The sequence below is a fragment of the Hipposideros armiger genome, unplaced genomic scaffold, assembly GCF_001890085.2.
Source record: "Hipposideros armiger isolate ML-2016 unplaced genomic scaffold, ASM189008v1 scaffold_753, whole genome shotgun sequence".
Classification (NCBI taxonomy): domain Eukaryota; kingdom Metazoa; phylum Chordata; class Mammalia; order Chiroptera; family Hipposideridae; genus Hipposideros; species Hipposideros armiger.
This window is the reverse complement of record NW_017732103.1, coordinates 787,474-799,883: the sequence shown is the minus strand read 5'-3', so window position 1 is coordinate 799,883 and position 12,410 is coordinate 787,474. Positions and strand designations below refer to the sequence as shown.

General features: G+C 37.1%; 1 protein-coding gene across 7 annotated transcripts in view; it reads right to left on the bottom strand.

Moving 5' to 3' along the window:
* Window positions 1–12,410, bottom strand: part of PDE10A (phosphodiesterase 10A) — a 546,077-nt gene that overhangs the window by 161,187 nt on the left and 372,480 nt on the right. For 6 of the 7 annotated variants that reach the window (XM_019628183.1, XM_019628184.1, XM_019628187.1 and 3 more), the window contains one exon: window positions 6,817–6,945. In XM_019628183.1, coding sequence (XP_019483728.1) covers window positions 6,817–6,945 — 129 coding nt within the window. The remainder of the gene's footprint in view (window positions 1–6,816; window positions 6,946–12,410) is intronic. The other variant, XM_019628185.1, reaches the window with a different exon arrangement.

Here is a 12,410-nt window from a genome sequence, read left to right as displayed (position 1 = left end):
GCCTGAAGAAAAGTAACAAATTTGACCTTAAATCAACAGGAAAGGTCTCCATTTTCCAACTATTTTACATTAAAATACAAACACTAGATTAGCTCATCTTCAAAATAACTTTCAGATAAATATTTTTAAAACTACAATTTCAGACAAAGATTAAAAATCTAGAGAATATTAAGGAAAAGTCCTAAGCATTAAGAATGACAACTAACATTTCTTCAAGATGCTTGTGAAAAGGCAGCTGAGCTTTTCATCCGGCCTCTGGACTCCCGGGGGTGGCCTCCCTTCTCGGCCTCCATAACCTGGCTCTGAGTTTCCTTGATAAACGGCTCCCTGCTGCCCTGCACAGCCCATGTTGTGTAACTGGGATCACTAACCTGAGTCACTTGAGGACAGGAGTTGGTCACAAATAGTTGGATGTCTGAGCATCTGACCTGGCATGCAGGGAAGGTTAAGTCCGTGGTTCTCAGCCGGGGGTGACTTTGTCCCCAGGAGAATATCTGACAATGTCTGAAGACATTCTGTGTAGTCACAAACGGGGAGGGGCCCAGGGAAGTGGGTCCTGGCCTCTAGGAACACTGCTGGACATCCTGGAATGCCTGGAAGGCCCCACAGAAAGGACCCATGCAAGTGCCAACAGGGTGGAGGCTGAGGAATCCTGGTTTCTCTCAGCGTTTGCTGAAAGGATCAGTGCTATAGCTTTTCCACACGAGGAGGTTTTAGGGGAACATAAACAAGTGAGAAAGAGGGGGAGCCAGAGCTGAGCAGAGCAGCCCACTCCCTCTTCTGCAGGTGTGCCAAAGAAAACGTGGCTGAAGGGGATGCAAATGCTGATTTCAATGTTTGGCATGCGTACTTCAGGACTTTTGGTAGCCATCTCAAACAGAATGCCTACGAAGTTACAGCAATTAAAAATCACTTAGGGGATGGGAAAGGTTAACTTCATCCTGCAAATCCACATATCCGGGTCCTGGCCCCAGGACCTCAGGACGTGACCTTATTTGAAAGCAGGGTCGTGGCAGATGTAATCAGCTGAGATGAGGTCAGGGCCCACGGGACTGAGTGGGCCGTGGTCCAGTACGACTGATGTCCTTATAAAAAGAATGTCATGTGAAGAGAGACACACAGGCGAACACAAGAGAGCACGCAGCAGAGTTCAGGGGGGGACGGTGTGTGCTAGGAGCCAAGGCTCAAGCGTGGACCAAAAGAGGTTCTGGAGAAGGTCACATGCAGGGAGATGGGCCAGCACTTCCTAGCTGGGCAGGTCCTCGGGGCTCGTCTCGCCCCAGGCCTGAAACTTCTTTAGTAAGAGTCTTATCTTTGCTTCAGGCAGCCCCTACCTTTGTTGCTGGGCATCTATTAACACGCCTTTGAAATAAACCTGAGCCACCCTGAACCAGCACAAACCTAACTCTCCTGTGATCCCACCCCCCTTCCTGTAATCTGTCCCGCCTTAATTCCCAAGGCATGAGAGGAGTCATGCACTGCTATCCTGAGCAGCATTCGTCTCAGTCTGCTGAGACCTTGCTTCCAGGCGTGTTGTTTGCACAAATAAATTTTTTTTTAAATTCTCTACAAGTTTGGGTGTTCTTAGCTCGAAAAGAAATTGCCAGCAAACCATGAGAGGCTAGGACAGAGAGATAGAAAATATGTTAGGAAGTGCTTTACTTATGCCCCCAAATTAAATGATTGTGCCAATAGAATACACTAAATTTATATCTACACACACACACACACACACACACACACACACACACAGACAACAACAATTTCAAATCTCAGTTCTGCCACTAACAGGGAGAATGACTTGGCAGCTTAGGTAGCCTTTCTAACCAGTTTTCTGAGCTATAAAGTGCTAAGTGTATATCTAGCATGGGGCTTCTATGTGGATTAAAAATAACATGTGAAAGACATAAAACGTGTCTCAAAACAGTAGCTCTCATGATACAAATGAAGACACATGTGCACAACATACACAAAGCACTCCCCTGCCCCACCCCTCCCTGCCCAATCACAGGGGTTGCTGTGTGTTCTCTCTCTCTTTTTCTCTCTCTCTCTCCATCCCTCCCTCTCTCTCACCCTCTTCCTCTCTCCCTCCATCCCTCTCTGTCTCCCTCTCCCTCTATACCTCTCTCTTTTCCTGGAAATTCAGAGTATTCAAACAGAAGGGACTAGTCTTTGAAATTTTGTAAAAGGAATTAAAATTAAAAATCTCTTAGCCACAAAACTGTCTNTTATCTTAATATTCATTAAAAATTTAGAAAATCATTTTCAAATCAAAGGCTAAAAATGATTGCTTTTCTCATTCAGAGGGACACTTCTAAATTCACCACAAGTACTAAAGAATCTATTGTTAGAAACATAAAAAAAGCACAGTTTTTCAAGTATTAATTCTACCATCTTAATTTTTGGGGAAAAACCCCAATATGTGTCTATATTCTTTATTTTTAAAAGAAATTCAAAAACATATGGCAAGGGCCCAGCACCCCTCCCACTGCCCCACCCCCCTCTTGCTTAAACTTGGGGTCCCGAACCCTGAAACCCATCGGGGCCACAGTGCCCACCTACCCTAACCCAGAGCTGCTTGCTCTTAAATGAATTCTTTCCTCCCCAACTAGGCGTCTTACCAAGTTCCCTGTTCCCACCCAATCACAGAAAAAGGGGAAAAAGCCCTAAATTCCCATTATCTCTCTATAGCTAATAGCTAGATTAGAAGAAACCGCATATTTTAAAATTCTAAGGTATACATGACTAACAATCTTTTTTCTGATTTATCACAATAATTGTCTCAATTCCATAATTTCCTATATGTTTACAATAGGTATGAAGAATAACTTTCAGCTTCTTAGAGTCTTAGTCCAACTCAAAGACAGATCATGATTTTTTAAGAAAAGAAGAAAACTACCTTTCCTGCTATTAAATATTGCACTATGATAGTTCAACTGTCAAAGAGCAGCCTGGTTGTGAGGGGCTAACACGCACATCATATGAGCAGCGGTTGAGTGACTCCACATGTTTAGTGGAGATAATTTGGCGGACATTATTACCACTTAATATGAGAATCTGGGTTGACTTCTTTGATTCTGTTCCACTTCTTCCATGTATGAACCCAGAGGGCAAACCCAGAATTAACATTTTAGGAAGTTGGATAACACTTCAGGTTCAGGCAGCCATTTTCAGGAAACAAAAGCTTCGCTAACTGGGTCAGGCTACCTCAGCAGACAGCGTGTTCTCTACAACTGAGAGGCTCAGGCGAGGACAGTGCACTGGGCTTTAGACCCTTCCCAGTCTGAGACGCCATCACACCTTCAACTACCCAGGACACACTAAGTGTATGTACTAATTTACTTTAAAAACTCTCAGTATAAAAAGACAGCTCCAAAATATGTCAGAATTTTTTCTAAAAGTATAGTAATATAAATGAATCATTTTAGCACCTTTATAACAAAATATATCAAGTTAAAACAAAACAAGATATCTCGTGTTATACTAAGCAGAGCTGGACAGTCATGTTGCTCAATGGCAATCTTCTTGCTATGTGTGTGTGTGTTTGTGTTTGTGTGTTTGTGTGTGTGTGTGTGTGTGTGTGTGTGTTCAAAGAGGCTGCATGTAACTACACTCTAGGTTGCACATATATGTTTCTAGGCACAGCTTTTCTTTATTTATCCAAAGCAAATGAAGGTTTAAATCAAGGGGAATAATTTTAAAATCAGTTGAGTTTGCTTTCAGAATCCCCCAATTCAACTCTACACACCTCCTCCCTCCTGGGCATGTACCTGTCTTGTACCTCCACTCCAGCCACGCACCGTCCTTCCCGACAGAAGAATAAAACAGCTGGTAGCATTTGCTAACCACAGGCGGCCTCACCTGAAGGCTGTCTCTACATATGAGAGTATGCTATAACGGTGACATGTATTAGCTCATTGAAACCTCCGTGCATTATGTATCTGGCACAGAGTACATGTCAATAAATGTGTCTTGAATAAATGAATTATAATCATCAGAGCACAAAACTGAGAAGGGCAGAGTAGTAATCAGATGACTTTTCTATCGGTCACAGTGCAATGATTAAGGCTGGAACAAGGGTTCAGGCCCAAGAGCTCACCTCTCAAAGCCAAGCTACCTCTTGTTTTTGGTACTTTCTCCAGTCTGAGCTTATTATACTTTAATGGAATTGTTACTGACTAGTGTTACTTCAATGACTCAAGAGTTACTAATTCACTCACTAGNTCCCTTTATTCATTTGTTTAAAATTTTGCATTTTCATATATGATCTTTCTCTAAGAACAATATACCATTACACGATTTGCCTAAAGCGTAGGTCATTTCCACAAGAAGCTGGTCTATCAGTGGTTAAAAATAAAAATAAAATAAATCTTTACTGAGTGTTTGTTTATAATATATAAAGGACTGTAAGAATTATTTTTTTCCAACAGTTTTCCTTACTGCATATTTCCATTACTAAAGTGACACAAAGTGACTTAATATAGATGGTCTCGTCTCATTGTCAACAAACTATTCTCCAAGACCTTCTGTCTGTCACAGTTTCTGTTCCTGAACCCACACATGGAAACAGAGACCCTCCCTGAAAATTATCTCCATAAAATTTTCTTCCTCAAGAGATTTTCACTGAGACGATTTGGAAGGAGTAAGGGTAACTGAGGAGGACACAAAATTAAAAGGAGGGAGGGTGGGGGGGAACAGAAACAAACTGCTTCAATGGACCACGTCCCAACTTATAGGTACATAAATGAAATAATGATATTTAACTGGATTTCTGCATTTCTAAAACGCTGGGCAATGCTCTCTTCAACCATTCACACCACGTCAGTGCTAACGCTCGTTTTAGACAGTCTGCGAGAGCCGTGCTACAGAAGCTCACTGAACATACTGTGGACGGAAGGAGAGACAGTCTTGTCATAAACGCCCTCAGAAGAGGAGGTAAGAGGCTGCAGAGGTGGGATGACAGGTTCCCCCTCACACATGTCTACCTCACACGTCCTGCGTCCTTGTTTGCTACTGGTGGATTCTGCAATGGAGTCACTTCTGCGCCCACCTGTACCCACCACTGGATATGAAGCCCAAGGGGACATCTCATTCAGCCTCTTCATTCTCAATCTCAACAACAGTCTCCAGCCCTTGGTAGGGTCACTGTCGAAATTACATCCTCATAAGGACGAGTTTTTCTTCCAGCATAGCTGAGTATCGTCTTAGTTACACATTCTTAATATTATTTAACACTATTAATATTGAGATAGTAATATCAATATTAATGTTCATTTTAATATTAATTTTAAATTTTAACACATATTATCTTACCTTATATTTATATATTTATATATTATATTTATATTAACTTGTATAATATTAAATAGTAAATATTAATATTACAGAATATTCTTAATAATTATGTAACTCTTGAGTATATGTATTAAACAGTTTAAAGTATTGTTTAACTAATACAGAAAATGGATTTGGGTAATAAAAATGACACATTCAAATATTTATAAAAATGTGTTAACGATCACTGTATCACTAGGACATTATGCGACATTCTTCATTTCTCAAGACCTGCACTCAGTTTCATATCTCACATATATCATATATTCTCCCACTATATTGTTATTTATCATCATATAGTAAGTTGAAATTTGTATCTTTATATGATGTACCTTAAACACAACTCAAACTTTTAAAAGTGTCAAACCTCTCTAACTGTTTTTAAATGTCTGAGGGTGTTCATGCTAAAATATGCCACACCCAGATTTGTTCTTAATATTGGGTGATATGAGGTTTTGAGAAGAATACACCTGTCGCTCTGATTTATTTCTATTTCTCCGTCTCCCCTCCTCAATCCACATATACATGCGCACACATATACACAGATGCATGCACTCTCAAAACTACTTGGGTTTCAATGCCAAAAGCTCTCTTTTTGGTTTACTTCTTTTTTATCATAAAAATTAAGTAAGAAAATTATAGAAACTTTCAAAACTACAGTGAGGAAAAATCAGTTCTCAGCAATATACTAGTAGCATGCTTCTAAGAGCACAGCAGTTTAATAATCATTTTTAATTTTAAATATAACACTAAATATTTTGCTACACTAAATTGTAGCAAAATATTATTCCAGAAAAATAGTATATGTTTTTGCTGTTTTTAATATAAAAGTTCTTCATATTGTTGAAATCATATATAAAATTAATTTCCACCACAAAACAATACTCATAGAAATAAATGTTTGGCCAAATATAAATTCATTTAAAACCAAAATTATACTACAATATTCAAATCCCATATATTAATATATATTCAATTTGATAGAAAATTTATTTGATTTCACATTCCTTTTGAACCCACATTTCCTTTTTTATAAAAAGAATTGCTTCTTAAGTGTATGAATGTGAATGAAAACTTTAATGCAAAGATGAGTTTTTTTCCTGCTAAGCACATATAAAAACTGTTTAAAGCCTTCTTTTTGCAAAATGTACTAACATAAATATAGTTCGTAATATAAAGAATATTTTATCATCAATAACAATCATTAAAACCAAGTCTAATATTGCATTTTTTCAATGTGCTCATATCTAAATAAATTTTCAAGACTGTTTGCCAAGACTTTTTTTTAGTGAAGGATGTTTCTTTTGTATATATTTCCCCTTATTCTAACCTACTTACCTTTTTAGACGGAATAAAACTGTTATAAAATGTAAAGGCTAGTGTTTCTCTCCTTTACATTTAACTTTCTAGCATGTATTGAATGCCTGTTTTTGTCACTATAAACTAGAAAACAATCTACTGTCAATCTGAATGACATCTTACCTTCTGGTTTGTTGTTTTTCCTCTTCAGCCATTTTTCTACCGTCTCAGCACTAACACTTTCAGATACAAATTCATCTAATACCTGGGGATGAAGAGAAAGATATGCCTTCACTTTTTCATCTGTCAAACCTGTAAAAGAATTGAAAATAAAATTAACCCATGCGACATCTTCATATACATAAAAGATACAGAAAAATGATACATTATGCTGCAGTTAATTTAAAATATAAATGTAAAAAGAACACAAAGATGTAAATATATAAAATGAAATATTATTCATCCATAAAAAGGAATGAAGTTCTGATACATGCTACAACATGAAGGAACCCTGAAAAGAAGTAAAATAAGCCAGACACAAAGGACAAATATTACATGATTTCTCTCGTATGAAGTATCTAGGCTAGGCCAATTAACAGAAATAGAATAGACTAGGGGTTTCCATGGGCTGTGGTGGGGGGGTGCAGAGTGGGGAAGTATTGCTCAGTGGGGACAGAGTTTCTATTTTGGGTGAAGGCATATATTATTGGAAGTAGATGAAGTAATGATTGCACACACTGTGAGTATAATTAATGCCACAGACTTGTACACTTGAAATGGCTAAAATGTGCAGGTTAAGTCTAACAAAGCACTATTCTTCGTGTGAAAATAGTTATCATAGATTTAATATTCAAGGTAAATGAAATTCTAATAATAGTACCAAACAGGAGCATATAGCACTGATACATTTTGGGTATTAAAAAAAGGTTTAATGAATAAATTCTTATCTTTTATTGTTTACAACACAAATTCTACTTTTTCTCAGGGGCACTAAATCCAGTGATTAACTACTGCTCATTTAAGAAAAATCTTCTAATGTGTTCACTGATATTCTATGTATATAGTCAGTTTCGCTGAAATAATTTTCATAGTCTAGTAACTGTACTTTAATATACATAGGATTTTCAAAGCACCTTTACCTGTTTTCATATTGAATACATAAAATTATGTTTTCCAATGGGTGGTTCATGTTGGTAAAGTGAGAGGAAGCTCCACTGAGAGCAGGTCACAGTCCCCCAATACAAAAGGCCCAGGATGCTGAAGCAAGCTGAGGCTGACTTGACCTTCAAGAGGACAATGCCCACTCCGTGCTCTTTGATTCCGTCCTCCCCCGCGGTAGACATTTGATTCCTCCTTTAAGTTTCCTTCCATCACTTTTGTGACGCAACGCTACCATTCTTATCCTAGCTTCCTATCTGCTTTTCACATCTGCTTTCTCTTCATTAATCTATGATGCTCACTGCAAATCTGAATCAAGAGTCTTAATGTATGTTTGATCTCTAGTCCTTGGAAATTCTTCCATCACCTCAGGGTTCATCTTGACTCAAAACTACATGAGTCATCTCCTTCCTACTTCTTTCCAAAGTCATTTAACTCTCAACTTTCCTTTTTCTCTCACTCTCCATTTTTTCAGAAACCCAGGCTGAAAATATAAAGTCATAATTGACTCATCCCTCCTCGTCATCTCACTTCATCTCAGTGTTTTATTACCCACGTCTTCTTTGCCAAATGACAAAATTACATATCTGACAAAGGACTTGTATCTAAAATATACAAAGAATGCTTAAAACTCAAGAAGAAAACAACCCAATTAAAAATGAGTCAAAGATCTAAACAGGCACTCTACCAAAGAAGGTGGTAAATTAGCGAATGAAAAGATGTTCAATTTTTATTAATGAACTGAGGTGAAAAGAGGAAATGAGATTCTACCTACCTCTAAGAAGGGCTATAATCAAAGAACCTAACAGCATCAACTGTTGGGGAGGACGCAGAGCAGCAGAAGTTCTCATCACTGCTAGTAAGAATGCAAATGCTCATCACTTTGGAAGGCTTTCTGGCAATTTCCTATAAGCTAAACGTGTCTTACCACATGATCCAGCATCACAGGACTAGGCATCTACCCGCCTGACAGGGAGACTTGGGTCCACACAGAAGTCTGCGTGTGAATGTTTACAGCAACTCTATTCGTTGTCACCCCAACAGCTACGACCCAAGATGCCGGGCAATCGGCAAGCACAGGAGTCACAAACTGCGGCTCGCGAACCACATGCAGCTCTTTGGGTACCTTCCATCTCAAAAGTTTGCCAACCCCTAGAAGAGCCAATCCTGTCCCTCACAACAATTTAAAAATTATTCGGGTCATAAATATATTTTTACATAATCACCATTATGTGAATAATATCCTTTAAAAATTTTATAAATGAAACTATGATAGTTTTATTTTCATTTTCAATTNTCGTCACAGGATGTAAAGTACAGCATAGGGAATAGAGTCAATGGTATAGTAACAACTATGTACAATGTCAGAGGGGTAGTAGACTGGAGGTGTCATCACTTTGTGAGAAGTATAAATGTCTAATCATTATGTTGTTTTATACACCTGAAACTAATAATATAAAAATTAAACAATAAAAAAAAATTATTGGCCATAAAACATGGCATTGCTACTCATAATTTTTAGATATTTGGGGTTCAATCAAACACCCCCTCTTGAGTACCAAATAGCTTTCCTTTAGAAAACGAATATCAAAGTTACATTTTTACATTAACCGACATATTTTATATATTACTCTAATACCAGAATATACCAGATACAGTCATGCTGACTTTCAATGTTCTCACTTCTTCACACACCCCTTCTAATACCACTAACATTATCAACTAATCATTTTTTATATTAGAAGAAGGGAACATTGACGATAGTCAAGGTAATTCATAATTCTTCCTGAATGTAAATGAAATTCTGGAATGGCATCAGGTGAGACTGTGGTCCATCTTAGAACGTTCTTACAAGAAACACAAAGGGTGGGAACTTCATCAGATCCTAGTTTTTATTTACTAATTTTATATTTATACTTTGATATGTGTGTAGATGTTAAATAATTTAGTAATCTGAGTCTTGATGAATATCAACTGGGCCTGTCAAATTTCTTTGCATGAAAATATAATATTTAGCAATACAAATCATGACCTAGAATTTTCTTTCTTTGCTAAGTTTTTTCCAAAATGAAAGTATGGTTGTAAGGGTGTACAGGCTTAAGTGCTTTCTCAGAAAATGTGTATTTATTTTCTAAATTAGTATTTCAAGTTATAAAAAATAAATGCTAGCTTCAATTTCCAAACATCACTTGAAAATCATTGTTTGGAATTTAGGATCAGACATCAACCTTCAAAGAGCAATTTGTCTTGCAACTACATATAGAACTTTCTTTACGCATCCGAAATGAAAATGGCATGAAAGTGAAAAAATCGAACTACATCAAGAACAGTAAACTCTTTGAAATTTATGTCTCTGAGGACATGCGGTGGTCCACCGTTCCCAAACCCCCTTCTCTGTCAACACAAAATTGAAAGTGACTCATTGTGGTCCCACTCTCTCCACGAGGCCACTCTAGCTCCAGGATTCCAAGCCCGACTGTGCTTGGACTCACTGTCAGACTAACGAGAAGAAGGCAGAAACTTATAACCTTCTTCATCTATGTGTTAGAACTGTGAACTCCCTAGAAACTTAAAAATCCCAGAACATAAGCCATGCTTTACATGTAGTTTGCTAAATAAATGAGAAAACAAGGCACCTTGATAGATTTAAAAATATTTAACATAACCCCTCCCCTCAAAAAGCTTTTAAGTGAATATGGGGGAGACTAGGAGAGCATAAAAGTAGTTCTGGTGTCAGGAATAGTGTGATAACCAAGCGCAGTGACAAGTGTCTTAATGGTTCCCTAATGTACTCAGGCATTCATTCAAAAATGTTTACAGGACCCCATGACGTGTGAGCTGCATTGCTAGGAGCCCTCCAGATGCTCACATATGCGCAGTCCTGTCCCATGATTCCATTGAGAACTAGCAGCTGGACCTCTGGTGGTCCTTTAGCTCCCCTGCAGTTCGAACAGCTGCCCCNACACAACTGCCCAAAATCTATGGGATGTAGCAAAAGCAGTCCTAAGAGGGAAATTCATAGCAATGCAGGCCTACCTAAAAAAGCAAGAAAAATCTCAAATCAACAGTCTATCTTTACACCTAAGGGAACTGAAAAAAGAACAGCAAAATAAGCCCAAAGTGAATATAAGAAAGGAAATAGTAAAGATTGGAGTGGAAATAAATGAAGTAGAGACCAAAAAAAAATAATACAAAATATCAATAAAACCAAGAGCTGGTTTTTTGAAAAGATAAACAAAATTGACAAACCTTTCACCAGAGTCATCAAGAAAAAAAAGAGAGGATCCAAATAAATAAAATAAAAAACAAAAGAGAAGTGACCACAGACACCACAGAAATACAAAAAAATCTTAAGAAAATACTATGAGCAACTATATGCCAACAAATTAGACAATCTAGAAGAAATGGATAAATTCCTAAAAACATATATTCTTCCAAGGCCAAATCCAGAAGAAACAGAAAATCTGAACAGACCAATTACTACCAATGAAATTGAATCAATAATCAGTAAGTTCCCAAAAGTCCTAGATAAGATGGATTCACAGGTGCATTTTACAAAACATTCAAAAAATACCTATTCTTCTCAAACTATTCCAAAAAAATCCAGGAAGAGGGAAGGCTCCCAAGGTGATTTTATGAGGCCACCATTACACCCTGATCCCCAAACCAGATAAGATATTACAAAAAAAAAAGAAAACTATAGGCCAATATCCCTAATGAACATAGATGCAGAAATCCTTAACAAAATATTAGCAAACTGAATTCGGCACCACATTAAAAAGATCATACAAACAAGTGGGTTTTACTACTGGTATGCAAGGTTGGTTCAATATCTGCAAATCAATTAATGTGATACATCACATAAATAAAATGAAAAATAAAACTCATATGGCCATATCAATAGATGCAGAAAAAGCATTTGACAAAATCCAGCATCCGTTTATGATAAAAACTCTTAACAAAGTGGGAATAGAGGGATCATATCTCAACATAATAAAGGCCATATATGATAAACCCACAGCTAACATCATAGTCAATGGGGAAAAGCTAAAAGCATTCTCCTTCAGATCAGAAGCAAGACAAGGCTGCCCACTTTCACCACTTTGATTCTACATAGTACTGGAAGTTCTAGCCACAGCAATCAGACAAGAAAAAGAAATAAAAAGAATCCAAATTGGGAAGGAAGAAGTAAAATTGTCATTATTTGCAGATGACATGATAGAAAACCCCAAAGATTCCACCAAAAAACTATTACAACTGATAAATGAATTTAGTAAAGTAGCAGGGTAAAAAACTAATATTCAGAATTCTACTGCATTTTTATATACCAATAACAAAGTATCAGAAAGAGAAATTATGAAACAATCCCATTTACAATTGCATCAAAAAATAAATAAAATACTTAGGAATAAATTTAACTAAGGAAGTAAAAGACCTGTACTCAGAAAATTATAAGACATTGAAGAGAGAAATTAAAGAAGATACAAATAAATGGAAACATGTACCGTGCTCATGGATATGAAGAATTAATATAGTTAAAATGTCTATACTACCCAAAACAATATATAGATTCAATGCAATCCCTATCAAAATACAATGACATTCTTTTTTTTTTTTTT